We start from the raw sequence: 27,221 nt of genomic DNA, 5'->3' as shown, positions 1-27,221 counted from the left end.
CGCCTATCGAGTCCCTTATTACTACCGCTTTCCTCTTCTTCCTCTTTCCCTTCTGCACCACCGACCCATGCTCAGTGCCAGTAACCTGGTCTCTGTAGCATTTCTCTGGGAGGTCATCCCTCATAACAGTACCCAAAATGGTATACTTATTGAAAGGAATAGTCACAGGGCTGCTCTGCTCTAACTGCCTGCTCACATTTCTATTTTTCCTGACAATCACCCAGCTACTCACCTCCTGCAACTCAGGGGTGACTCCTTCCCTGTAACTCTAATTGATTATTTCCTCATCCTCCCATACAAGCCCAAAGTCACCTATCTGCCACTCTACATCCATAACACTACCATTGAGTCAAAGCCAATATTTGCACAAGAGACCAATCTGACATTCAGATTGAAAGGTGGCAACAAACTCCACACGCTGGAATCTAGAACAAAAAAAAACAGAACTCTGGAAAATCTTAATGGGTCAAACAGCATCTGTTGAAGCAAAAAGTGCATCTACACAAGGTTTTGGGGAGCAATTCCTCCTCACCCAGTTCCACCCATCACAAACAGCCTCTGTCGAACCCCCTGCCCACCCATACCACTCCACTCTGGCAATCCTTCCTCTCAGTCTTGATCTGAAACAGCAACTTCATGTTCATGGTCACTTGATTGTAAATATACACAACCAAATGAAACAACATTCATCTGGACCTCTGTGCACCCACAATACATACATCTCACACAGCACAAAACAAATTAACTTTTGCCTGCACAGATGTTGAGTTTAACTAGTGTTCTGGTTTGTTCCAGAAGGGTGACTTTACCAGGCTGGAAGAAAGGATGAGGGCACGTTGAATACAACTGAGGGCCTAATGTCCAAATGTTTGTAGAAGGAAGAAAACAAAGCCATTGATTATTTAACCTGCTTCAGAGTTCTTTTCTGCTCGATATCAGAAACCATGCAGGATTGCTGTTAGTTTCTTTTTGGTTGCCATGACACCTTAATGAAATGAAAAACACTACAGTAGCCTCATGATTATTTCTTTGCACTTTCATTTTTGAACTTTTCATCAAACCCTGTCTCATCACCAGGAAGTAATATTCAAGTTCTTCCATGACTGGCTAGATGTTAATCTGAGACATAGTGATAATAGCAAATATTCCATCAAAGATTAGAAATTGTTTCTCAAAAATCATCAGCAACTCTGCATGCAGATTTAAGAAAAGTATGTTTAAAGTGCTTCTGAATGTTGGGAGATATCAAATCTCTTACCTTTCCTATTAGAAAGTATACAAGTGACTCTTTGGGAACAATTTGCTTCAGTTCTTCAAGCTCCTGCAAAGCTGCCTAATGAGAACAGGAGTAGAGACATCATTTGATGTTGAAATCATAAGTACATGTACCCAAGAGAGCCCTGTACAAAACCCACCAGCACACTTACCTTGTACTTCTCATTTGCAAACAAAATGGAGGCTCGGTGGAATTTGCATAGGGGATTTTTGGGATCTATACTTATGGCTTTATTTAGTGTTTCAAGTGCACTCTCTGATTTCTTTAACGCATGCTGGACCTAGAAAATAAACCACACAACTATCAGTTAGCTTCGTAATCCAATCACCAGGAACAAATCAGCTTCAGAATTCTATGTATTTATATTGAAGACCAGGGTACATCAATAATCCCTTTTCAACCCTCATTAACATCCAACCAAGTGTCCAGTGCCTTTCATTAAAGAAAAGGGAGGCTTTCCGTATTCTGACCATAACTAAACTAGCTATTAACTTCATCTACTGTAAAGGATAGGGTGGCAGGGTGAAGATGCGTCTCTATCAAAGGAAGTGTAAGGCACTCCTTCTCTCACTAGCTTTCAGTCACCCTTGGGCAAGGTGTAGTACCTGCTTAGCCACCCAATCAGGGTCATGTGAAGCCATGGGAGCAGGTGGTGGATGGTCATATGAGCAGCTGGTGCACATTACAAGTCCTGGTTATGTGACCACTGACACCAAGCAGCCAATCTCTGAACAGTATTGATAACGGCTGGGGTCACCTGTCTTGGAAAGGCACTGCCCAGGAGTCAACGGCAAAACACTATTGTAGAAAAATTTGTCAAGAACAATCATGATCATGGATAGGCCATGATCATCCATGTCATATGACACTGCACATAACTAATGAGCTGTAAAGGAGCCTATCTGCCACCATCATCGTCTGATGTACTGATCAATATCAGAGATTAGCCCATGGATAGATTGCAAGTGGGTATCCCATTAGACAGCTTTGTTTGCTGAAATCATATTTCAAAAAATATTTTAAATGTACATTTTCAATTTTGCATTGTCACAGGCAGTGTTTGCTTTGTTTTACATCTACAGTGACACCTTTCTTGCTTGCACTCAAAGCTGGTGCTCATGAGTAGAAATGTTCTCCCAAAGTGTGGGTTTCTTTGACATTTCATTTATTTTCCCTGTAGATCATAGCCCCATCTTATCAGATGCAGTAACATTCCCTTCTAGCTGGGACTCGAGAGAATGAGGAGAATTTGGAATTCAAAGTCCAAGATTAAGCCCGACCTGCTCTTTTTTTGTAGTTACATTTACAGTGCCGGTTAATGCTGCCAAGGTTTTATCTCCCCCCCCCCCCCCCGCCCCCAACACTTAATTATATAGTCAGCTGGCTGATGGAGAGATTGCTGTCAGCAGAGGACAAATGTAGAAATTAAGTTTGTTTGCTAATGTAGAATGTGTGCTATTTGGAAAATAAGAGAGATGCTGCCTTCTTATGTGCCATGCTGTATGACATGGGCAATCATAGTCTTTCCATCCCCTGAACTCACATCTTCTTAGTCCTTCTCACTGGTGAACATAGGTAAGTAATTATTTAGAAATTCTCCCATATCCCTAGAATAGCCCTTTCATCTTTCTTATTACCCTCTTGCTTCTAATGTTCCTGCAGAAAGGCTTGAGATTTTCCATAGCAAATCTGCCACAGATATTTCATGGTACTTTTTTTGCTCTCAAAACATCCTTCTTGCATACTCACCTACGTGTCTTCTACATTTCTAAAGGGACTCACTCAATTGCAAGTTTCCTATAATTCATACGCTTCCTTTTTTTGCCCCCCCCCCCCAATCTTCAATCAAACTTTTAATATCTTGGTCATCCAAGGTTCCCTCATCTTGTTATCTTCGCCTTTCACCATTTCAAAGATGCTGAACTACTGCCAATTCTTTTTAAAAGATTCCCACTTGTTAGGTGTTGTTCTACCTGCAGGCACCTGTTCCCAATCCCGCTTCACTCCTCTCTTGCATGGAAGTTTTCCCTAGCCCCATCCCCAAAATTTTGGACCTTAACTTAAGCACCAACCATAACCACTTTGAAACTTGAGAATTATGATCACTGTTTCCAAATTATTTCCCAATTTCATTTCTTAAGATGAAGTACAATCTCTTCTCTAGTAGGGCTACAAAGCATCTGAAAAAATCTTGTATGTATTAAAAAAAAATACTGCTCCAAAAGCCCCTTACACTAAGGATATCCAGTTAATATGAGCAAAGGTAAATACCCCCGGTGTTGTAATCCTTTTTGCTCTTATAACCTTCTGCAATTTGCTTACATATCAATTCTTCTAATTCCTGCTCACTTTTGGGAGACTCGTAGCATAACCACAGCAAAATGATCGTCCCTCCCTTACTCCTAGTGCTACCCACCTGGCCTTGATGGACAATCCCTCCAAAGGTATCCCCTGAATGCACTGCAGTGATGCTCTCCCAAATCAGTGATGCAACTCCTGCTCTCCCTTTATCACTTCTGAAACTTTATACCTTGGAATATCAAGTTTCCAGTCCTGTCTTTCATGTAATCACATTCCCATGACCACATTGATATCTTTAATTTGATGTGCTGCCCCAAACACATTCAACATACCCAAGAGGATCTTGCACTGATATTATCAACCTCCCTGTGCTCCCCAACTCCTGTCTGCTTTGCCCACTGTCTGGTCTTGCATAATTTATTCACTGCATTCAATCGAATCAGTTTCCCATCCTTCCCACACCCACAAACATCCCCCGCCTCCAAATTAGTTAAAGTTCTCCTGCATGACACGAGCAAATGTTACTGAAAGAATGTAGGTCCTCTTCTAATTTAGATATACACCCTATCCTCATTACATGCACCTTCAGACTATGCAGATTCACAGTTATGCGAGGAACCTATTTTTACCAACATCTCCTTATATGCATCCAAAACTCAGTTATGCGAGGAGCACTGCCTTCCCGCCAACACGTCACTTGCGCACGCCTCACATTCTCACTGTTGGGATGAGAAGCACCGCTTTCCCACCAATACAAGTCAGGTGTGCATGCCTCACAATCTCACTCCCGCCAGTCTCGCATTGGTTTTGGCATGGAGTGGATGTGTGATCTTGCGCTCTTAAACTTTTGTTGGTTTTACCTACGGTGCAGCAATTTTGTGCTTGAAATATTTAACTATGCCTCCTAAGCGTCCGATGTCATGTCCTGGGCCATCAGCCGAGCGGCAGAGGACCACTTTAATACTTGAAAAAAAGTTGGAAATTATAAAACAGTGCTGCATCAGGTGAAGGTAACACAGCTCTAGGACACTACTGCCGGGAACAAAATCTTGCCCTTAAAGTTCTTTTGTTGCTTAACAATGTGCCAGCCCATCCTAAACATTTGGACAGCATTCATCCTAACATAACAGTGCGTTTCCTGCCACCTAATACAACATCGCTGATTCAACCACTCCACCAAGGTGTGATCCACATTCAAGGCGTTTTTTTTTTATATACAGTGAACCATCTCTCAGATGCTGCAAGCAACAGACAATTTTGAAAATCCTGGGAGTTTATCAACGGTCAGGGAATGGTGGAAGCTGGAACACTTGGCACAAATGGCGATGGACATGGACCCAAGTTTAGAACAGAGTCAGCATTTCAGTTGTTCCCTGCCATCAACCCTCACCACTTTCTTCAAACCGGTGTCATCTCCGGCTGCTGGCAGTTCTAAGTTCTGTGAGTCTTCCTTCACCCCTTGCTGTGCTTGATATGATCCCGACACCACAACAACCACTCATCTCCCGGAGTGAACACACCTGCCACTGTTGTTGAGTACTGTACACCCTAGTATGTTAACTTTCTATGATTTATTACATTGAATATTACTTTAAATTGATTAAATATAATATGAATGTTGCCTTGTGGTACTGCTTTTGTGTCGTATTGGTATGAAAATGTGAATAAATTACAGATAAAACATATTTAGGAAGCCTTCTGGAACGCATCCCTATTTTCTCCATTTAAATAATTATTCACATTACGTGTCGACTATGAGGAACGTATCCCCCGCAAATAATGAGGATAGGGTGTACAAGACAACAAGTTACAGGTCCTACCTGACCTAGAAATAACCCCAATGATCGAAATACCAAAAGTATTCCATCTTGCATCAGCTCTTCAACTGTACATTCATCTCTCTTATCCTCCTATTTCTACTCTCAATAGTACAGAGAGTAATTCCAAGAGTATAGGCCTAGAGGTCCTACTTTTTAACCTTCTGCCAAATTCCCCAAATTCTCACTGTAGGACCTCATCCCCCTTTTCTACCTATTTCATTTGTATCAACATGTACTAAGACCTCCGGTTGTTCTTCCTCCTCATTATGTTGTGTACCTGATCGAAAACATCCCTGATTCTGACATTAGAGGCAACAGACTATTTTGGAGTCTCGCTCTTAGCCACAGAACATCTGTTGGTTCTGCTCATTAAAATGAATTGGTGCAGAGTTTTACTTTTTAAAATGATTATTGTACTGGAAGTGGACACCAAGACCACTTGGGCACTTTGTTCACTCCTAATATAATGCTAGAGGCACAGAGCATAGAACAAGCCACTTCAGCAGACTGTACAGACCATCAAGCTTTCAGTCACTGATCCCATTTCTTTTCTCCCCATATTCTCACTCTCCTCCGATTCTACCACTAACGTGTACACTAATGGCAATTTACAGTGGCCAACTGCACATCTGGAGATCAATGAGGAAACCAGAGGAACCAAAGGAAATCCATAGGGTTACAGACAGTGTGCAAACTCCAGATAAACTTCTCCCAAAGTTTGGATTCAACCCAGCTGAGGCAGCTGTTCTACTCGTTAAGCCATTGCGCTCTTCCCAAAAATTCTCTTAAATGCCATTTAATTTCTTCTGAAAGCAAAAGTCAACTCTTTCCAATACCCACCCAGAGAGATGTTGAGTTCAAGGTCATAATCACTGCCTCAGGAAAGCTTTTCCCTCCACCCCATGGCTTTTGTTTACCACCTCAAATCAAGAGCCATCCATAAAAGCAAACTGCTCTGCATGATGCGATACAACCCTTAATCTTTTTCTCTAAGCTAATCTTACAGCTGAAATTCTTCATCAGTGGAACCCAAGATTCAAGTCAAACTCACTGTTTTTGTAACTATTTCAAAATCTCACTATTTTATTACAAAAATTTCTCCCCTAACAGATCCCCATCACTTTCAAACTATACAGTGTGCACATTTCAGAAGTGCACCACGTGGCTTACTGTATGTTGTCCCTTTTGCTGTATCAAAATCCATCACTTCACCAGTTCTCTACATTCCAGTTTCGTTTGTTTCTTGTCTGCCCATTCTCACCCTTACGTCCTCTCTTGCAGTCCAAGTTATAAAGCCTTAGTTCATTTATGTCTGAATTCCTTGCAATAACCAACTGTGCCCCAAATAATTTGATCCATCTCACTGCAATCATGATTACACACACCAACTGTGACAAGTGCAAATCAGAGGACAAGAAACTGAGGAAATGTTTAATGGTGTCATTGCACAGACCACACTCAATGACAATACACATGACTAAAACAATGGTCACTTGGACTGAGTTGCAAACATTCAAAGAAAAATATCAATATTGTAAGAAATTATATCTGCTTCAAAATAGCAGAGAGGCAGAACAATTGTAAAGGGAACAAGAAATACCCTTTGTTTTAAGTTTACTTACCACACCAATGTGGCATAGTAACACAGAACTTTGGGGGTTGATATTGAGAGCCTTTCGGAAATGAATTTCTGCTAGATTGAACTTCTCTTGCTTATAGTAGATCATCCCCAAACCATACCTGCAGGGAAAAAAAACAGGGTACAATAATCTCATTTTTTAAAAACACATTTGGGCAACAGCTTTTGGGTTTGTTGTTTATTTCTTTCCATTAGAGTCCATTGTTACCATTGTAAACAAGGCACACGGTATTTGAAACACATCACCCGAGCACCATCTAAAACTTATGCACATCTGGACATAGACAACAAATGAAAAAACATCTCCAATTTCACTTGTGAATGGTACACACCAATCAAGCACCTCAACAACCAAATAAAACTTCAACTTTGTGAGTTCTGTTAGTATTATTATTACTACAGGGCCTTCTTATGCTCTTTCTCTGAGTCATTATAGTAATTGCATATTCCAAGGTCAGTATCAGTCTAGTAGCACTTTATAAAGGGAACATGCTGCTTTCATCATTTACTAGTGAGTACAAGAAAAATCTCTCCACATGATTAGCACTTCAAAGTTCTTTAAACCAAAGCAGGATTGTAGTGTGAAGAGAAATCTACATTATTTTTCCCCATTCAGCAGATGAAATAACCCAAAGCTAAGGAGACAAATACTCACCTGGAGGGGGCGGGTAGTTTAAAAGACATGTGGGGCAAACTGTTTTAACATAGAACAGTACATCTTCAGCCCACAATATTGTATCAACATTTTAACCTACTCCATGATCAAAGCCTCCAACAGCACTCCTGGAAGCACATTGCAGGCACTCATCACCCTCTAAAAAGAAAAGCACTTTGTATACAAACCACGAAGTGGTATGTGACTGGAATGAACTGCCAGGAGTGGATGCTCTCAAGAGTAGCTGTAAATGCATTTTGCAGATGACACACACTGCAGGCACCTAGTACCAGATGTGTAGGGAATGAATATTTAGGCCAATGGATAAATAATTCTAGTAGAATACTTTGCTTTCGATGGCATCAAGCTTCTCAAGTAATGTTGAATATGGCCTTATTCATGCAAGTGGAAAGTATTCCATTGACGTGCTTTTTAGATAGTGGAATAGTGTCAGGCGAGTCATCCACCTCTGACCTCTGATAACAACCACAGTATGTGCATGGCTAGTCCAAGTGGATTGAGTCAGCAGAATGCCAGGATATTTCTGGTAGCGGACTTGTGTTGGAGATGATCATTGTCTGGTATTTCCGTAGTAGGAATGTTATCATTGCCAGTATGGTCTCTGGGCCTTCTGATCACTTGCTGAGCAGTCACAAATAAAGTTAAATGTTGTATAAACAGCAAACATTGCTGCCTCTGACCTCAGATTAGAAATAAAAGAAATTAGAGTCATAGAATCAGACTTACACAACATGGAAACCTGAACCTCGTGAACCAGGTCCATTTTTTACTGTACCTCAAACTTAAGTTATTATTTGCTCCAATTTCCTTTTAAAATGACTCTTCCCATATTCTCCACCATCACCAGCTGCTTTCCCCTTTCTCCTGTTTATAATACAATTTGCTGCTGCTTTAATTAACTAAATACCATATATTCACTGCAAGTACAAAGGTGGTTAAAATTTTGATTAAAGTGGTACTTTACAACCAATCTAATTAATCAGACCCACCTGAAAGCTGAATTTTGACAATTTCTTACTTTTCATTTAGTAGAGTTTCAATACACTAAAATATTTATTCAGTTTTCTGTTTAATTCACTGTCTTCTTAAGCAAAACTTCCAAATACTCATTTAAATACCATGAAACATGCCACAGAGGTTACCTCAGAGTTAGTCAGGATAAGAAACAGAAGTTCTATCCAAGACAGGAACACTTGGTGCTTCATCCAGTATATAGAGAACATTCTCCAAAGACTAAATACACCACAGTGCCACCAAAACTCTTAACAGAAACATTCCATGAGAAGTTACTTACAGACATTAATAATCTGTGCTTACCAGGCATTATAGTGCTGAGAGTTTACACGAATTGCATTTCGAAAACAGGCCAAAGCTTTGTCCAACTCTTCTGTTAATACAAACTCGTGACCAAGCAAAGTGTATGCATAAGCAAAGTTTGGATCTACTTGAATGGCTCTCTGGAAGAACTTGATTGCTATATCATGCTCTCGCTGCAAGCTGAAGCAGTTCCCTGCTGCACACCAAGCCTGTTAAGAGGAGGAAAGAATCCACAGTCGTAATGGCAGTAAGTATTCCAGAGGTATAAAATACAAGGACACGAAACCAACAATCACAAAGATACCAAAGTTTACAAAAATTTGGATCTTCTATTAAAATGTAAATTACTCAACGTCTGAAAACATTCAATTCAACTTCACTTCATTATCTTGTACAATTATATATTATACACTCAAGACACCTACTGCATACAACCTAACACAAGATTATTGTCTTCAGGTAGATTTCCTGTATCAACTTCAGAGCTGGCATTGCAACAGCGATGCACTTCATTTAAGCTGTTTTCATCACTGCCCATGTACAAAGGGTGCATTAGTTAAATCATAGCAGGCCAACAAGTTCCCCACCACCACCCCAATAAAAAAAAATGGAAACAGGAAGGTCAGGGCTAAGAAGGAAGAAGAAGAAAAAAAAACAAAATTGGCAAATTAATGTTAATGGAAGCAGAGGACCACAAGACATAGGAGTAGAAATTAGGCCATTTGGCCCATCGACTCCACTCCACCATTCAATCATGGCTGATCTTTTTTCCCCTCCTCAGTCCCACTTCCCGCCATTCTCCCCATTACCTTTGGTATCATGTCCAATCAAGAACTTATCATACTCTGCCTTAAATACACCCAACGACCTGCCCTCTACAGCTGCCTGTAGTTACAAGTTCACCACCTTCTGGCTAAAGAAATTTCTCTGCATCTGTTTGAAATGGACAGCCTCTATCCTGAGGTTGTGCCCCCTTGCCCTGGACTCCCCCACCATGGGAAACATCATTTCCACACCTACTCTATCTAGGCCTTTCAACATTCGATCACCCCTCATCCTTCTGAATTCCAACGAGTACAGACCCCGAGCCATCAAACGTTCCTCATATGATAACCCGTTCATTCCCAGAATCATCCTTGTGAACCTCCTCTGCACCCTCTCCAATGCCAGCACATCTTTTCTTAGATGAGGAGCCCAAAACTGTTCACATCATATCCCTGCTCTTGTATTTTAAACCTCTTGAAATGAACACTGACATTGCATTTGCCTTCCTCACTACTGACGTGACCTGCCAGTTAACCAATTGGGTGTTCTGCACAAGGGCTTCCAAGTCACTTTGCACCTAAGATTTTTGTATTTTCTCCCCATTTAGAAAATAATTCGCACATTATTTCTACTGTCAACATTTTTCAACATTGGATTTCATTTGCAACTCTCTTGCTTATTCTCCTAACCTGTCCAAGTTCTTCTGCAGGCTACCCATTTCCTCAACTCTACTTGCCCCTCCAACAATCTTCACATTATCTGCAAACTTGGACACAGAGCCATCTATTCCATCATCTAAATCATTTATATACAGCATAAAAAGCAGTCCCAACACTGACCCTGCAGACCACCGCTAGTCACCGGCAGCCAACCAGAGAAAGATCCTTTTATTTCCACTCACTGCCTCCTACCAATCAGTCAATGCTCTAACCACCCCAGTAACTTTCCTGTAATACCATAGGCTAACTTGGCAAGCAGCCTCATGTGTGGCACCTTGCTAAAGACCTTCTGAAAGTCCAAATATACATCTACCACATCCACTTTATTTACCCTACTTTTAATCTCCTCAAAGAATACCAACAGGCTCATCAGGCAAGATTTTCCCCTTAAGGAAACCATGCTGACTTTATCCTATCATGTCCTGTGTCACCAAATACTCAATCACCTCATCCTTAACAATTACCTTAAGCACTCTAATCACCTCAGGTTTATTACAGAACACCCAATCCAGTATAGCTGATCCCCTAGAAGACTCAAAGACAAATTGCTCTAAAAAGTTATCTGGTAGGCCTTCAACAAGCTCACTCTAGGGATCCATTTCCAACCTGATATTCCCCAACTGATGTGCATGCTGAAATCTCCCATGACCATCATAACATTGCCCTTTTGGCACACCCTTTCTATTTCCTGTTGTAATCTGTGGTCCACATCCTAGCTACTGTTGGGGGGCCTGTATATAACTGCTATTACCCTTGCAGTTTCTTAAATCAACCCATAAGGATTCAACATCTTCCAATCTTACATCACATCTTTCTATTGATTTGATACTATTCTTTAACAGCAGAGAAAGTAAATGAGAATGAAATGAAATTTGGAAGCTCTGAAAGGATAAAGGGAAGTCACAGATGTTACAAATAAACTTTAATCAGGTAGAAAGGAAACAGTGCAAGTGTCAGAGAACACATCAGTAACTCAAGGATAGCATGCAAGGGACCAAATGTAATTAGACTCTGCTATTCATCCAGAATAACAGATCTACAAATTGGAACAAAGTATGCAGCTTTAATTTAATGCAAATCTTTAGAAAGCTAGGATGGGAAGTGATGAGGGACAGATTTCCCCAAATCCAGATACTGTATAGGAGAAAGGTTTCATTTATGACCTCTGGAAATATGTTTACAATGAGACAAAGGACACAATATCAGCATATAATTAGGAGGATATGGACAGAGGTTAAAGGAACTAGAAAGGAGACAAGACAGAGAGCAATCAAAATTGTAGAAATTCTTAAAGTAGCCAAAGCAAAACAAAACAAAACAGAGAGAGAGAGGCACACACAAAATGCAGGAGGAATTCAGCAAGTTAGGCAGCATGGAAATAAACAATGTTTTGGGCTGAGACCCTTTCCAGGGCTAGACAGGAAAGGGGAAGAAGCCAGAATAAGGTGGGGGGGGGGGAGAAAAAGAAGAAATAGGACAAGCTAAAAGCCTGGGGCGATAAAGCAAGAAGCTGGGAGGTGATGGGTGGAAAAGGTAAAAGATTGGAGAAGGAATCTGATGGGAGAGGAGAGTGGACCATGGGAGAAAGGGAGGGAAGGTGAGGAGAAGAGGCAGGAGGCCAGAGTGGGGAATTAAAGAAGGGAGAAGTGGGAGGGGGGAAAAATTATTGTTGTTGCTCCTCCAACTTGAGTGACCTCATCATGACAGAAGTTGAGGCCATGGATTAACATGTCAGAATGGGAATGGGGATAGGAAATAAAATCTTTAGCCATCAGGAAATCCTACTTTTTGCAGATGGAACAAAGGTGCTCCCCCAAACTACATTGGGTCTCACCAATGTAGAGGAGGCCGCATCGGGATTGCCACACACAGTAGATGGTCCCAATAGATTTGCAGGTGAAGTGTTGCCTCACCTGGAAGGACTGTTTGGGGCCCTGAATGGAGGTGAATGGGCAGGTGTAGCTTTTCTGCTTGCAGGAGTAAGTGCCAGGAGGAAGATTAGTGGGGAGGGACAAATGGAGAAATGAATCAGAAGGCAGGGTTCCACTGAAGATGGCAGAAATTGCACAGAATGATGTGCTGGTGTGGAGGCTCATGGGCAGTAAGTGAGGACAAGAGAAACTATCCTTGTTAAGGCATCAGGAAGATGGGGTGAAGGCAGCATCAATGGTAGAGGAAGGGAAACCCCATTCATAGATCCTTAGGAAAACAGAGGCACCAAGTTCAAAACTTGAATGACTAAGGAATAACACCCTTACAAATTTTCTTTTTTATTTTCACAAAATAGAAATCAAATTCTTCTCTTTAAGGAGAATGAATTTTGATTACTTTTGTTCAGTTAACATGTTCAAATGAGCATCAGAATAGAGAAATACACAAAAGGAAACCTAAACTTGTTATAACTAGTTGTAATTCATTAATTAAAATGTATTTATATCTTTTCTAATCACTGTCACTCAAATTAAAATAATCCCTGGTCTAGTGCATTTATAGTCCAAAGATGCACTTGGTTTCCATTTCTATTCTTTTTCCCTAAAAATGCACCACCACTATTCTTTAACATGATACACAAGGCCACATGTTTGACTTGAACTGAAAGCCAATTGAGTGTTACGAAAAGCTAAGAAAATGGGGAATTAGATTAGAATCATAATCAGGTTTATTATCGCTGGCATGTGTCATGAAATTTGTTAACAGCAGCAGCAGTTCAATGCAATACAGAATATAGAAAATAAATAAATCACTACAGTATATATAATGAATAGATTTTAAAAACCATACAAAATCAAGTAATACATTTTTAAAAAGTGAGGTAGTGTCCAAAGATTCAATGTCCATTTAGGAATCGAATGGCAGAGGGGAAGAAGCTGTTCCTGAATCGCTGAGTGTGTGCCTTCAGGCTTCTGTTCCTCCTAACTGATAGTAACAGTGAGAAAAGGGCATGTCCTGGGTGCTGGAGGTCCTTTCTGAGACACATCTCCTTGAAGATGTCCAGGGTACTTTGTAGCCTAGTACCCAAGATAGAGCCGACTAAATTTACGACCTTCTGCAGCTTCTTTTGGTCCTGTGCAGTAGCCCCCTCCAATTAAAAGGTTACTTAAAAGAAAATGGACAAACAAGTATGGCTTCAGAAGTTAGAACACAGAACCACACCGTACAGGAAAAAGCCCTTCAACCTACAATGTTGGTCAACCTACATTAAGTTAAATGCTTAATAAAACCAAATCCTTTCTACCTACACAATGTTCATATCTTTCAATTCTCTGCACATTCATGTGCCTAAGAGACTCTCAAATACTTCATATGATCATTTCTGGCACCCACCACATTGCCTGCAAACTTGCTCTATATATCCACTTTGATCTCTCCCCTCACCTCAAATCAAAGCCTCTGCTACTAGACATTTTGACCTAGTGGAAAAGATACCAGCTGTCAACTTGACTATAGTTCTATCCATCACCACCACATGTAAATATGCACCTTATCTCATTTTCTGTCTTTGGCACATCTATTCTCAGCAACATTTTATTCTGCAACACCTAAAACGTCCTCTTCCTACCCCCCCCCCACACTAAAATGGGGCTTCTCCTCCATCACTGATGCTGCCCTTACCTACATCTCCTCCACTTCTTGTGTATCTGCCCTAACCCCAGGCACCCACGATGGTAACAGGGACAGGGGTTCCCTTGCCATAATCTACCACCCCATGAACCTCCGTATCCAGCACATCATTCTCCATCATGTTTGCCACCTCAAACTGGATGCTACCGGCCCCTTACTTCTATTTATCACCTCCCAGCTTCTTAGTTCATCTCCCCTGCCCCTCACCTGGTTTCACCCATCACTTGTACTCTCCCCCCCCTTCTTATTCTAGCTTCTTCCCCTTCCTCTCCAGCCCTGATGAAGAGTCTTGGCCCAAAACACAAAAACAATTAGGATGAAACACAAAAAACAAATAATTAGTAGGCTAACCATGACTGCAGGACATTAGGTTTTGATAAGAGTGCACCTGAAGTATTGGAATTCTTTACCAGAGTATTCAAGGATGACATCAAAATATTGATCATGATATTGGGATCAAACAGGAATGTAAACTTCAGATGGAGATCAACAATGATCATATTCTACAATATGCAGGCTTGAGACATTTCTTCTGCTCTGGTGATCTACTGTATTTTATTGATCAACTTTTCCCATGTTAATTCTGAAAAGAACTTCAAAAAGGAAAGGTATGAAGAAATTGTAAAATAACTCACCTCTGGTGTATTTTTATCCATTTCTGTGAGATCCTTGGAAAGAAGGGAAAGCGAGACATCCTTCTGCAGGTGCCACAATGTGGTGGAATAAATCTCCATACCTTCCACTCGATAGCTTTCAATACGCCTCACTTCTGAAAATATCCTCTCTGCCTAGAACAAGAAATATTTTTGATATAGAATGGAACCAGTAAGCAAAGAATAGCTTGAATCAAAAGAGGGTCGGTCGTCAGAAGGCCAAGACTTGAGACGTGATAAGGACTGTGGAAGTTTGGCTCAGGAGGAGCTGTTATTTGCTATCTGATTGACAATGAGCAGCTCTTACTGGCGAACCAATAACATGGTATGTTCACTGGCTGTTAAATGTAACAGCAACATTGAAATTACACCGTCACTGTTGAATGTTTGTTAAGCCATGCCTCACTTTTGTCGAAGCCTCAATTTGCATTTGTTAAATTAAAATTTCAAGCTGTAGGATACTTTCAGTTGCTTGACTAAGATACTTTAAACACATTGAGCTTATCTGGTAGAAAAAAAAAAGGAATTTATTTACCCCAAGAACATTACTTAAAGACAGGATAAATCACTGCTACTCAAGTCAATGAATTCAATTAGATATTCAGCAGTTAAATTGTAATGAGATGAGATAAAAATTACAACTGCGCACCAACACCAAGGATTGTCTTCATGTGTGATCAACAGCTTTGTAGACAGTTTTGCAGAAAGTTTCTCCATATCCAAGCTCAGAAGACAGTTTCCAGATGAATAGTGCAAACATAGGAAGAAATCTTTTCACACAAATACCCATGAATACACAGAGGCTCTTAAAGATTGTATGCAAACTTTTGCAATGGAAATTGTCGATTACTATTTTACTTGTTGATGCTCTTAAGTTTCAGCATGAAATGTAATCAACAATTAAACGCATTAAATTCCACTTTGCTAATGTGGTACATTCCATTTTTGTGTGCGTTTTTAAAACTCAGTTAATTTTTTTTTTAAAGCATAGTTGGAAAGTTAGGGACAAGCTGCTTTTTTTTTGGCGAGTTGCAGTCTTTCTGAGCAAGCAGTTCCATAAAATGGACTAATGACTTTTAAAGGAACAGCAATACATTGCCAAAGCAAAATTAGTTGGAGGGGATCATACACATGGTTTGGTTCCCATTAATCAATAGACCTCCGTAACAGCAATATGTTGCTTATCTATGAAGTCTGTCACATTAGCATGGCAAGTAACTGCAGTATATTTTGTGGATGATGCACAAACCAGTTATATCATCCAACACACCTTGTTAAATATCACTCCCTCTACCATCAAATCTAGTACACGAACAAGTGTACTAACCAAGTGTTTCAATTTGCACTGTGTGGTGTCAAACCTCTCGAGTCTGGCTGCAGCTGCATTCATCCAAGCAAATGGAAGGCATTCCATCACATTTCCAACATATGCATGGTGGAAAAGCCTTGAGAGAGAGAGGACAAGAGAGAATGTGGTGGACAGAAGGCAGGACCCTCAAAGTACTCGATCTTTGGCCGACTGTTGCTGCTGCACTAATTTTTATGGCTGGTACTGATGAGTTCTTATATCAATAGCAATTCTGCTAGGATGTCATTAGGATTGGAATCCAAAGAAAAAAAATATTAAACATTAAGAAGTTAGATTCTACTGTTCTCTCATACAGCACTAATTTAACTTGTCAGTTATCAGTATATACCTTGATTGTTAATTTTCTGCAATCATAGGAGGAGCATCATAACTTAAGGTGAGATCTTCACTAATTTTATGATGTTAAATGAAAAAAAAACTGCTTGCCTTAGAATACCCATAAAAGAACTCCCACAATGATGAGTTGTATCAAAGGTGACTGACAACTATCACAATTATTCTTGTTGATATTTGGTGTAGAGTTTCCACCTTGATTCCCATTTGTTCAAGTCTCCTTCAGGCCTCATTCAGAAGCTGTCTTGAACAATCAGCTCTCAGGTTACATCTGAAGTTCAGCCTTTTTGCCCAGGCTTGGGCAAAGGCAGAAACTGAGAAAACATGAAAATTTGGTGCCCACTGTGCCGTGCCAAGAGTTAATCAACATCTTATGGTATAGCATTCCAACTGATAGAATGAGGGATTGTGGGAAGAGTCTTTACATAGTTCAAAGTGTTTCTGCGTTAGTCATTTGCTCGTTAGAATACACCAATCTTTAGGTCTTTCAAACATCAAGAGTTGATAAATGACCAGGTAGCTTCTTAAGGGCCATCTCATCTGGATATTGAAGGAGTTCTACCACCCCTCTCTAAAGTTTACACAAAAAAACTCATGTTCACCTGATGCTTGATAGAACAAGTCCTCCAGCATTGCATGGTGCCATTAAAAAAGTAGTTCACCACAAAACAATCAGTAATGTACTTCTGGGTAAGGGAATAAAAGAGGATAGAAAATACAGGTCTGTTTAAAGCGAGTGGAGACGAAAAAATGGGATGCAGACGGGACAGTGGAGAAGTAGCAATCAAGATTAAGATTCTTGTAAAATCCCCTTCCCCATCTAATTTAGAACAAAGTACCTATTTGATTAAATATTGTGTACTGTTCTACAGAACTAAATAGAAAGTTGTTCAATCACAAACATGAGAAAATCTACAGATGTGGCCATGCAACACACAAAATGTTGGAGGAACTCAGCAGGACAAGCACCATCTTTGGAAACAGTATACAATCAACATTTTGAGATGACACCCTTCATCAATGTTTCTCACCCTCTGCCTGCCACCTTGGCTGAACAGAGGAGCATTTTTAGTAATAGACTAAGACAACTGCACTGCTTCAAAGTGCGCTATATGAGGTCATTCTTTCCCTCGGCCATTAGGCTCCATGAGTCGACCTTTAGTCGGGGAAGTGATGACCCCCCTCCTGTTAGACTGCTGTTAACCTCTGTTTAAGCCAGGTTTACCACACCCTGCTACTACAGACACCCCATGCAATACTACCATCACTTCTTATCTGGGCTGTGTGAATGTGCACCCATTACTGTACAATATTACAGCAATTCTTGTACTACCATCTTATCAGCATGAACTTGGAAATCTTGCATTTCTTATTTTTAAAGGTAACTTTTTTATTCTTTCTTACTTCTTTTATCTGTGCGCTTATAATGCTACTGTGACATTAATTTCCTTTGGGATCAATAAAGTATTATCTATCAGAACTTGTTCAGTCTTTTGGATGGCTTGGTTGATGCCAGTTTCTTTATTCACAGTAGCTGAGCTTAAATAATCTTTTGTTGAGACCATTTTTCTTTAGTTCCTTCTTCCTTGAATGTTTTCAAATCTGATATTTCCTGTTAATACTGGAAAACTCCCTTTTGGTCTGTGGGCAGGCAGTTTTATGCTTTCTCAGCCATCATTCACTTTCCATCAGTAAGTTAATTCAGCCAGAAACTTACCTGCATGTATTCAGCCAGCTCAAAATGTGCTCTTCCTATTTGACACAGTACCCAACCAGTGTTGTAGTGATGTGAAGGCAACTGACTCAGGATACCAATTGCTTCCTTACAGCTGTAAGAACAAAGTGCCAAATATCCTTTCCCCATCTCACGCAGAAGGTTCATCAGTCCATCTGGCATTGTCAGAATTCAGAAAAAAAAATAAATGAGTTTTATTGGTTGACTAGAAGTTGCCAGTGGCACTGCAGTTTAGAAAAAACATTAGAACATAACTCTTACAACAAAAGCGAAACTTCAGCAAAAACCTGAATGGATTTGATATTGATGCAGAGAATTTCCAAACAGTGTTCTATTATCCAATTTAGTTCCACCATGGTCAGCCATGAGGATAATTTTGTATTACACTGCGTGCACTACTGGTAACACAAGAGATTCTGCAGATGCTGGAAATCCAGAGTATCACACCACAAAGTTCTGGAGGAACTCAGGTCAGGCAGCATCTATAGAAAAGAATAAAGAGGCAACATTTTGGGCCGAGACTCTTCATTGGGATGGGTCTTGAATGAAGCATCTCAGCCTGAAACATCTTTTCCATAGCTGTTGCCTGAGCTGCTGAGATCCTCCAGCATTTTGAGTGTTCTACTGATTACAGGTTTCCTAATATCAGAATAACCTAGCTAAACAGAACAAAATGCTTCAAATGTAAAGACAATTAGCTTCCAGAGAGATCTGTGCAGCATCACACAATTTCAAAATTGAAATTGACTTCAAGTCCTGAATGAATCATTTAGCGAACAAAACTGGAGAGAAGCTAAATGAATATTATTTCGTAACGTGCAGCTTATGCAACGTGAAGTGCAACATCATTGCATGAGCTTTCAATGAACTTTGATAAGAACAAAAGGTGCTGATAAACAAAAATCCATGTGGCTGAATTTCCAAGGCAAAACATTAAACAGAAAAAAAACCAATGGAATGGGATCTGGACAATAGAATCAGATGTACCGTAGATTCCGGACTACAGAGCGCACCTGATTAAAAGCCGCACGCTCTAATTTTAGAAAGAAAATCAATTTCGTACTTGTACAGGCCGCACCGGATTTTAAGCCACAGGTGTCCCACGTTGTAATATGAAATATTTACACAGAACGATATTACACGCGAGGATTTTTTAACTTTTAATTAAATCCGTATGGTAACATAAACAAATATATATTGCAAATGCTTTTTTTTTAAACAGTGCCTGTAACACAGCTACTTTTAAATATACATACATATCGGTAACACACAAATTACGTTGTGTATACTTTTTTACTGAACAGTGCATGAACAACATTCCAATATCTCCTAACGACTGGTAAAAAAAATATATATATACTGCAGCCTACCAGGAAAAGTTATTGATCGCCTTCTTCATCTTCCTCCTGCGCACTAAAACCAAAGTCCTCTTCTTCAGTGTCCGAATTGAACAACCTCAGGATCTCATCACTCACTTCAGTCTCTTTGTTGTCGCTCTCACTTGAGCGCACGCGGTCCTCTTCATTACGCAGCAGTCCAGCCTTTCGAAACCCGTTGGTGATGGTGGATGTTGTGACACGGCTCCACGCATTTAGGATCCACTGGCAGACTTGAGTTAAAGATGCTCTTCGCATGCGTCCTGTTTTGGTAAAGGATTTCTCGCCGCTCGTCATCTAAGCCTCCCACTCAACGCGCAGCGCCACTTTAAATGCCCAGTTCACGCTGATGTCCAGTGGCTGCAAATACTTCGTGGTGCCCCCAGGAATCACAGCTGGAATTGAGTTTGTACTTTTGATGGCAGCTTTCACTGAACTTTCATTGTCAGCCGCTTAAAAATCACCATCGGTGGAAGCTTTAGTCCGGATGCTGTGCAGCTCAGAACACAAGTAAAATGCATTCTCTCATGGCCACTTGTTTTCAGTGTGATGGACGAGTCACCTTTTTTATTAACAGTCCGAGTGAGAGGCAGGTCAAACGTCAAAGGTACTTCATCCATATTTATGATATCATCTGGCCCGATGGAATTCTCCGCTGTCTTTGTTTGAGTGAATGTGCGGAAGTTAGCAAGCTTTTCCTCGTGGTCGGGAGGGAGCTGCTGACACAGAGTCATGCGTACCCTGACGGACAGGCCTTTTCGCCTCATAAATCTAAAACACCATGATGGCCCACCTCTAAAATCTTCGATTTTCATTTTGGTGGCCATTGTTTTAGCCTTCAGTCTGATCTGCACGATGGAAACACCGCGGCCGCCTGCTCTCTGTGTGTTAACTCAGTCTTCAAGAAAGTTTTTAAATTCGGGCCATCTGCTATGATTACCTCTGAAAGCTTTTGTCGTCTTTTTGCATTGACTCAGTTCTTCACGCTGGCGTCTCCACTGTCTCAACATCGATTCATTTATGCCAAGATTACGTGCAGCAGCTCGATTTCCTTCTTCAACCGCCAGATTGATCGCCTTTAACTTAAAAGCTGCATTATATGCTTTTCTTCGAGTGTTTTCCATGTTGATGAGGGTGAGTACAAATGACTGATTTACAATAATTTAATTGTGAAAGTGCGCTTGATTTATCGTACAATTTCATTGGACCTCTGAACTACTCATCAATTTTATTGGTCTACTGTTACGAGGCAAAATGTTTTTGGTGGCATGAAAAAAAAACATGCATTAGCCACACCGTAGTATAGGCCGCAGTGTTGCCGCAGTGTTCAAAGCGCAGGAAAAAAGTAGCGGCTTATAGTCCGGAATTTACGGTATTTAGGCAAACACGAGGAAATCTGAAGATGCTGGAAATTCAAGCAACACACACAAAATGCTGGTGGAATGTCAACTGTACTTCTTCCTATAGATACTGCCTGGCCTGCTGTGCTCCACCATCATTTTGTGTGTGTTGCTTGTATTTATAAGAAAATCTTTTATTGCCACTAGTGTTTTGTCAGCATAACCCAAAATAAAAAGGTAGAGTATCAGCCCTCTATGCCTGCTCTATTACTCACTAATATGGCTGATCTTTTACCTTCAGCATCGCTTTTCTGTTGTACCACAACATCCCTCAACTTCCTTAATCTCTAAAAAATCTATATACCTGTATCTTGAGTATACCAGTGATCGAGCCTCCACAGTTATTTGGGGCATTGAATTCCAAAGATTCACTGCTCTCTGGATGAAGAATTTGAATGGTTATTAATTATTTTAAGACTTTGAGAATCTATATTTTATGGGTAATGGCTTGTTTTAAGCAGTGGCCATTGAAGATAAACAATTAACTCTATCCTAATTAATTTTAAAAAAGCTACTACTAATAAGATTCCTTTGCTCAGGAACAGTTGTTTTGGCACTCTTGGATGACTTGAGAAGTGTTGAAAAACTAAGCCAAAATCAAAACTGACCCACAAGTGAATTGGAGGAAAAGACTCAAGTCTTTCTCACTCTTCTCCCAGCTCCTGTGGTTCTGTTGGACAATAGCACTTTCAGGATCTTTCAAGAAGCTGGGGTTGTCCAAGGGACTCCCAGTCACTAGTCACACACGTACCCTTGAGCCCGAGGGACACAATTCATATTCACTTATGCCCATAAGACAGATTTAGGCCATTTCGCTCAGAGTCTGCACTGCCATTTGATCTTGGCTGATTTATTTTTACCTCTCAACCCCATTCTCTTGCCTCTTCCACATAGCCTCGGTTTTAAATATACCAAAAGACCTGGGCTCCACCGCTATCTGCGGCAATGAATTCCATGGATTCTGGATAACGAAATTTCTCTTCATCTCTGGTCTAAAGAGACATCCTTGTATTCTGAGGCTGTGCCCTCATCCTCTGAAAACATCTTCTCTCTCCAGGCCTTACAGTACTCGGTAGATTTCGAATAGATCACCCTTCACCATTCTAAACTCCAGCAGGTACAGACCGAGCCATCAAATGCTCCTCATACAGTACATTAACCCTTTCATCCACAGGATCATTCTTGTAAACATCCTCTGGACACTCTCTACGGCCAGCACATCATTCCTTTGATATTAGACCCAAATCTGCTCTCAACAGTCCAAGTGCAGCTTGAACAACTCCTTATAAACCTCAGCATTGGATCAATGATGAATTTGCCTCCCTTACTACCAACTCAACTTGCAAGTTAACTTTTAGGGAATCCTGCACTAGCAGTCCCAAGCTCTTTTGCACCTCTAATTTCTGAATTCTTTCCCCATTTAGAAAACAGTACATGACTATTCAGTTCCATATGCTGTATTCCATCTGCTGCTTCTTTACCCAATCTCCCAACCTGTCAAAGTCCTTCTAAAAATTTCTCACTTCCTCAACACTACCTGCCCCTCTAGCCATCTTTATATCATCCTAAAACTTGGCCACAAAGCCATCAATTCCATCATTCAGATCATTAACATATAACATGAAAAGTAATGGACCCAATGCTGACCCTTGCAACACACCACAAGTCACTGGCAGCCAACCAGAAAAGGCCCCACCATTTGCCTCTTGCCAGTCAGCCAAACTTTCACCCATGTTAGTACCTTTCCTGCAAGACCATGAAGTCCGATCTTGTTTAAAGCTGTATGAACAGCACCTTGTCAAAAGCCTTCTGAAAATCCAAGTAAAGACCATTCACTGACTCTTGTCTATCTGTTTGCTTACTGCCAAAAGACAACATTTATTCAAGACAGGAACGTTATCATAATGTGGAAAGAAGCTAAACAGCTCATTAGTTCAAGGCTATTCAAAGCAGAACAGCCCCATTAATCTCATTCACCTCTCTTTATTTCCTTGTAGCCTTTCCAATTCTTTTTGCCAATAACTATCCTCTTGATTTTTTTTATTAGCCACTTAATAAATAAGTTATAATAGCTAATTATCTTATAGCATGCTCTTGGAACACAAGTACCACCTGGAAGAGAATGTGCATAGAAAGCATTCAAAGTCCCAACAGAACCTAGGTTCCTGGAGCTCCGAGGAAGCGGCACTAACAGCTGCACCCATCTGCCATATTTATGCCATCACATATGCCTGGTACACAGGTGACCATGATGCAGTGCAAGACACTCTCAGTTTACTGGCAGATCACCCGCGATGCAAAGTGTTTGAAAATTTGGATAAGAACAAGATAGAATATTCACTTGTGAGGATTAATTCAAATCTATTTTGATGTCTTGGTTGCTTTAGATGATATGGACAGTTGACATTGATTTTCACTCCTCTGTAGATCAGCAAGGTTTCGATGGTAGCATAAAATTTGATCTCAATCGCATCACCTCTGACAGTTGTGCCTCCAACTGCCAAAACCCTTCAAGTCCTCTGTCTCTATCCTCTGAGTATCCAAAAACTATCCAAAAACCTATTCGTTTGAAGCCTTCAGCCAAAAGTCATAAATATGGACAATATTGTGCAAAGAAAAAGTGGTGTTCATGTTAACAGACTAAATGATTTCAATACTCATTTGGTGAAAGGTAGCACACATTTAAAATGAAAACCATTCTATTGCACTTACGCAAAATAAAACACTAGAGTCACTACATTCCTGTCACATAGGAGGCCATTTGACCCATAATATGTACAGTGGCATGCAAAAGTTTGGGCTCCCCTAGTCAAAGTCTCTGTTTCTGTGAATAGCTAAGCAAGTAAAAGATTACCTGATTTCCAAAAGGCATAAAATTAAAGATACAGATCTTTAATATTTTAATGGCACGAAGATTGGAGGAGTTGTGGATGGAGCTGTAGCTTGTTGAAGGTTACAAGAGGAAGACAGGCTGCAGAGTTGGGCAGATGGAGTTCAATCCAGATAAGTGTGAGGTGATGCATTTTGGAAGGACAAACCAGAAGACTGAGTACAGGATTAATGGTCAGTGTGGATGAACAAAGGGACCTTGGGGTTCAAATCCATACATCCCTCAAGGTCACTGCATAGGTTGATAGGGTAGTTAAGAAGGCCTATGGGATGCTAGGCTTCATTAACACGGGGATTGAGTTCAAGAGTAGAGAGGTCATGTTGCAACTCTACAAATCTCTGGTGAGACCACACTTAGAGTATTGTGTTCAGTTCTGGTCACCTCATTATAGGAAGGATGTGGAAGATATGGAGAGGGTGCAGAGGAGATTTACTAGGATGTTGCCTGGATTGGCAAACAAGTCTTATGAGGCAAGGTTAGCAGAGCTGGGACTTTTCTCTTTAGAGCATAGAAGGATGAGAGGGGACTTGATAGAGGTCTACAAGATTATGAGAGGCATAGGTAGGGTGGGTAGCCAGTACCTGTTTCCCAAGACACCAATAGCAAATACTAGAGGGCACATGTACAAAATTAAGGGAGGGAGGTTTAGGGGAGACATCAGGGGTAAGCTTTTTTTTTAAAAAAAACACAGAGGGTTGTGAGTGCCTGAAATGACTTGCCAGGGATGGTGGTGGAAGCTAAAACATTAGGGGTACTTAAGAGCCTCTTGGACAGGCACATGAATGAAAGAAAAATGGAAGGTTATGGGGTAGTGTGGGTTTAGGACTCTTTTTATTAAGGATAATATGGGTCAGCACAACATGGAGGGCTGAAGGGCCTGTACTGTACTGTAGTGTTCTACGGTTCTATGGTTTAAGCAAGATTACTTTTTTTATTTCCATCTTTTACAGTTTCAAAATAACAAGAATGGAAAAGGGCCCGAAGCAAAAGTTTGGGCACCCTGCTGAGTCAGTACTTAGTAACACCCCCTTTGGCAAGTATCACAGCTTGTAAATGCTTTTTGTAGCGGGCTAAAGGCTGATTTATACTTGTGTGTTGCATCTACGCTGTAGGCACTGCGTACCCTACGCCGAAGGGTGACATGCACCTCCCCAAAAAACCCTCTCACACATCGCGGCGACGCAGACCGCAACAATTGTGATTGGACCGCTTGGTAGCGTCGCATTTCCTCCTACACACTTCCAGTTGTTTCTTCTCCGCCATGTCTGTACACCGATGCGAAATAAATGAACCAAATCATCAAATCTACCTGCCGACATGCAAAAACGTTTGAAATGCATTTCCTTGTCCATTTCTCCTATGAAGAAAGTCAGAGTGGCATAGAAATCCCACCGCCAACTGGTATTTTGGTGCACAGCAACGCATGCTCGCTAAGGCGGAGAGCAACACAGAAGTGCAAACTAGGGCTACGGCATAGCCCGTACACACAAGTATAAATCAGCCTCAAGAGTCTTTCAATTCCTGTTTGGGGGATTTTCACCCATTCTTCCATGCAAAAGGCTTCTAGTTCTGTCAGATTCTTGGGCCATCTTGCATGCACTGCTCTTCTGAGCTCTATCCACAGATTTTCGATGATGTTTAGGTCGGGGGACTGTGAGGGCCTTGCCAAATCCTTCAGCTTGCGCCTCTTGAGGTCATCCACTGTGCTTTTTGAGGTGTGTTTAGGATTATTATCCAGTTGCAGAAGCCATCCTCTTCACCCTCAGCATTTTTTTTTTAAACAATCAGGCGGTGTGATATTTGCTGGTATTTAATTGAATTCATTCTTCCCTCTACCAGTGAAATATTCCCCATACCACTGGCTGCAACACAAGCCCAAAGCATGATCCATCCACTCCCATGCTTAACAGTTGGAGAGGTGTTCTTTTCATGAAATTCTGCATATCTTTGCTCATTGCAGCCAAAAAGTTCTATTTTAACTTCATCAGTCCACAGGACTTGTTTCCAAAACGCTTTAGGCTTGTTTGGATGTTCCTTTGCAAACTTCTGATGCTAAATTTTGTGGTGAGGATGCAGGAAAGGTTTTCTTTTGATGACTCTTCCATGAAGGTCATATGCAGTGCATCAACACTCCAGAGTCTGCTAAGTCTTCCTGAAGGTCTTTTGCAGTCAAACTGGATTTGCCTTTCTAGCAATCCTACGAGCAGTTCTCTCGGAAAATTTTCTTGGTCTTCCAGACCTCAACTTGACCTCCACCATTCCTGTTAATTGCCATTTCTTAATTACATTACAAACTGAGTAAACAGCTACCTGAAAATGCTTTGCCATCTTCTTATAAGCCTTCTCCTGCTTTGTGGGCATCATTTATTTTAATTTTCAGAGTGCTAGGCAGCTGGTCAGAGAAACCCATGGCTGCTGATTGTTGGGACAAGGTTTGAGGAGTCAGGGTATGGAAAAGCTTTGAAATTTGCATCACCTGGCCTTTCCTAACGAAGACTGTGAACAAGCCATAGCCCTAACAAGCTAATTAAGGTCTGAGACCTTGGTAAAAGTTATGAGAGTTCAAATCTCTTGGGTTGCCAAAACTTTTGCATGGTGCTCCTTTTCTTTTTTCACTCTAAAATTGTACAAAACAAAACTAATACACTAATTTTGCTTAAAATGTTGAAAAGAATGTTTCATCTTTAACTTAATGACTTTTGGAGATCAGTTCATCTTCTACTCACTTAACTATTCACAGTAACAGAAATTTTGACCAGGGCTGCCCAAACTTTTGCATGTCACTGTATGCCAGCTTTTAAATGAACCCTATTCTCTCATTTCTTTCTCTAGTACCAATTCTCTTACATTCTCAGAATCAAATCAACCAACACCAGGAGGTATTTAAAAACGCAAACACGAGGAAATCTGCAGATACTGGAAATTCAAGCAACACACCCAAAATGCTGGTGCAACACAGCTGGCCAGATGAAGCCACACTCAGGTTGGAGGAACACCTGATATTTCGCCTGGGTAGCCTCCAACCTGATGGCATGAACAATGATTTCTCTAACTTCTGTTAATGCCCCTCTTCCCCTTCTTACCCCAACCCTTATTTATTATTCTCCCCCCCCCTTTTTCTCTCTGCCCCTCTCACAATCACTCCTTGCCTGTTCTCCATCTCCCTCTGGTGCTCCCCTCCCCCTTTCTCCCCAGACCTCCCATCCCATGATCCTTTCCTTTCTTCAGCTGTGTATCCCTTTTGCCAATCAACTTTTCAGCTCTAAGCTTTATCCCTCCCCCTCCTGTCTTCTCCTATCATTTCGGATTTCCCCCTCTCAAATCTCTTACT

General features: G+C 40.8%; 1 protein-coding gene across 5 annotated transcripts in view; it reads right to left on the bottom strand.

Moving 5' to 3' along the window:
• Positions 1 to 27,221, bottom strand: part of cdc27 (cell division cycle 27) — a 135,926-nt gene that overhangs the window by 45,140 nt on the left and 63,565 nt on the right. For all 5 annotated transcript variants that reach the window (XR_009508936.1, XR_009508935.1, XM_059955806.1 and 2 more), the window contains exons 12-17: positions 18,207 to 18,379; positions 14,770 to 14,922; positions 9,030 to 9,238; positions 7,020 to 7,137; positions 1,428 to 1,556; positions 1,259 to 1,333 (exon numbers count right to left, since the gene is read on the bottom strand). Coding sequence is in view for 3 of the 5 variants with exons in the window: in XM_059955806.1 (XP_059811789.1) it covers positions 1,259 to 1,333; positions 1,428 to 1,556; positions 7,020 to 7,137; positions 9,030 to 9,238; positions 14,770 to 14,922; positions 18,207 to 18,379 (857 nt within the window). In the remaining 2 variants the exon portion in view is untranslated. The remainder of the gene's footprint in view (positions 1 to 1,258; positions 1,334 to 1,427; positions 1,557 to 7,019; positions 7,138 to 9,029; positions 9,239 to 14,769; positions 14,923 to 18,206; positions 18,380 to 27,221) is intronic.

Source organism: Hypanus sabinus, chromosome X1 (assembly GCF_030144855.1).
Source record: "Hypanus sabinus isolate sHypSab1 chromosome X1, sHypSab1.hap1, whole genome shotgun sequence".
NCBI lineage: Eukaryota > Metazoa > Chordata > Chondrichthyes > Myliobatiformes > Dasyatidae > Hypanus > Hypanus sabinus.
Note: the sequence above shows the minus strand (reverse complement) of the source record. Positions and strands in the feature narration are given on the sequence as shown.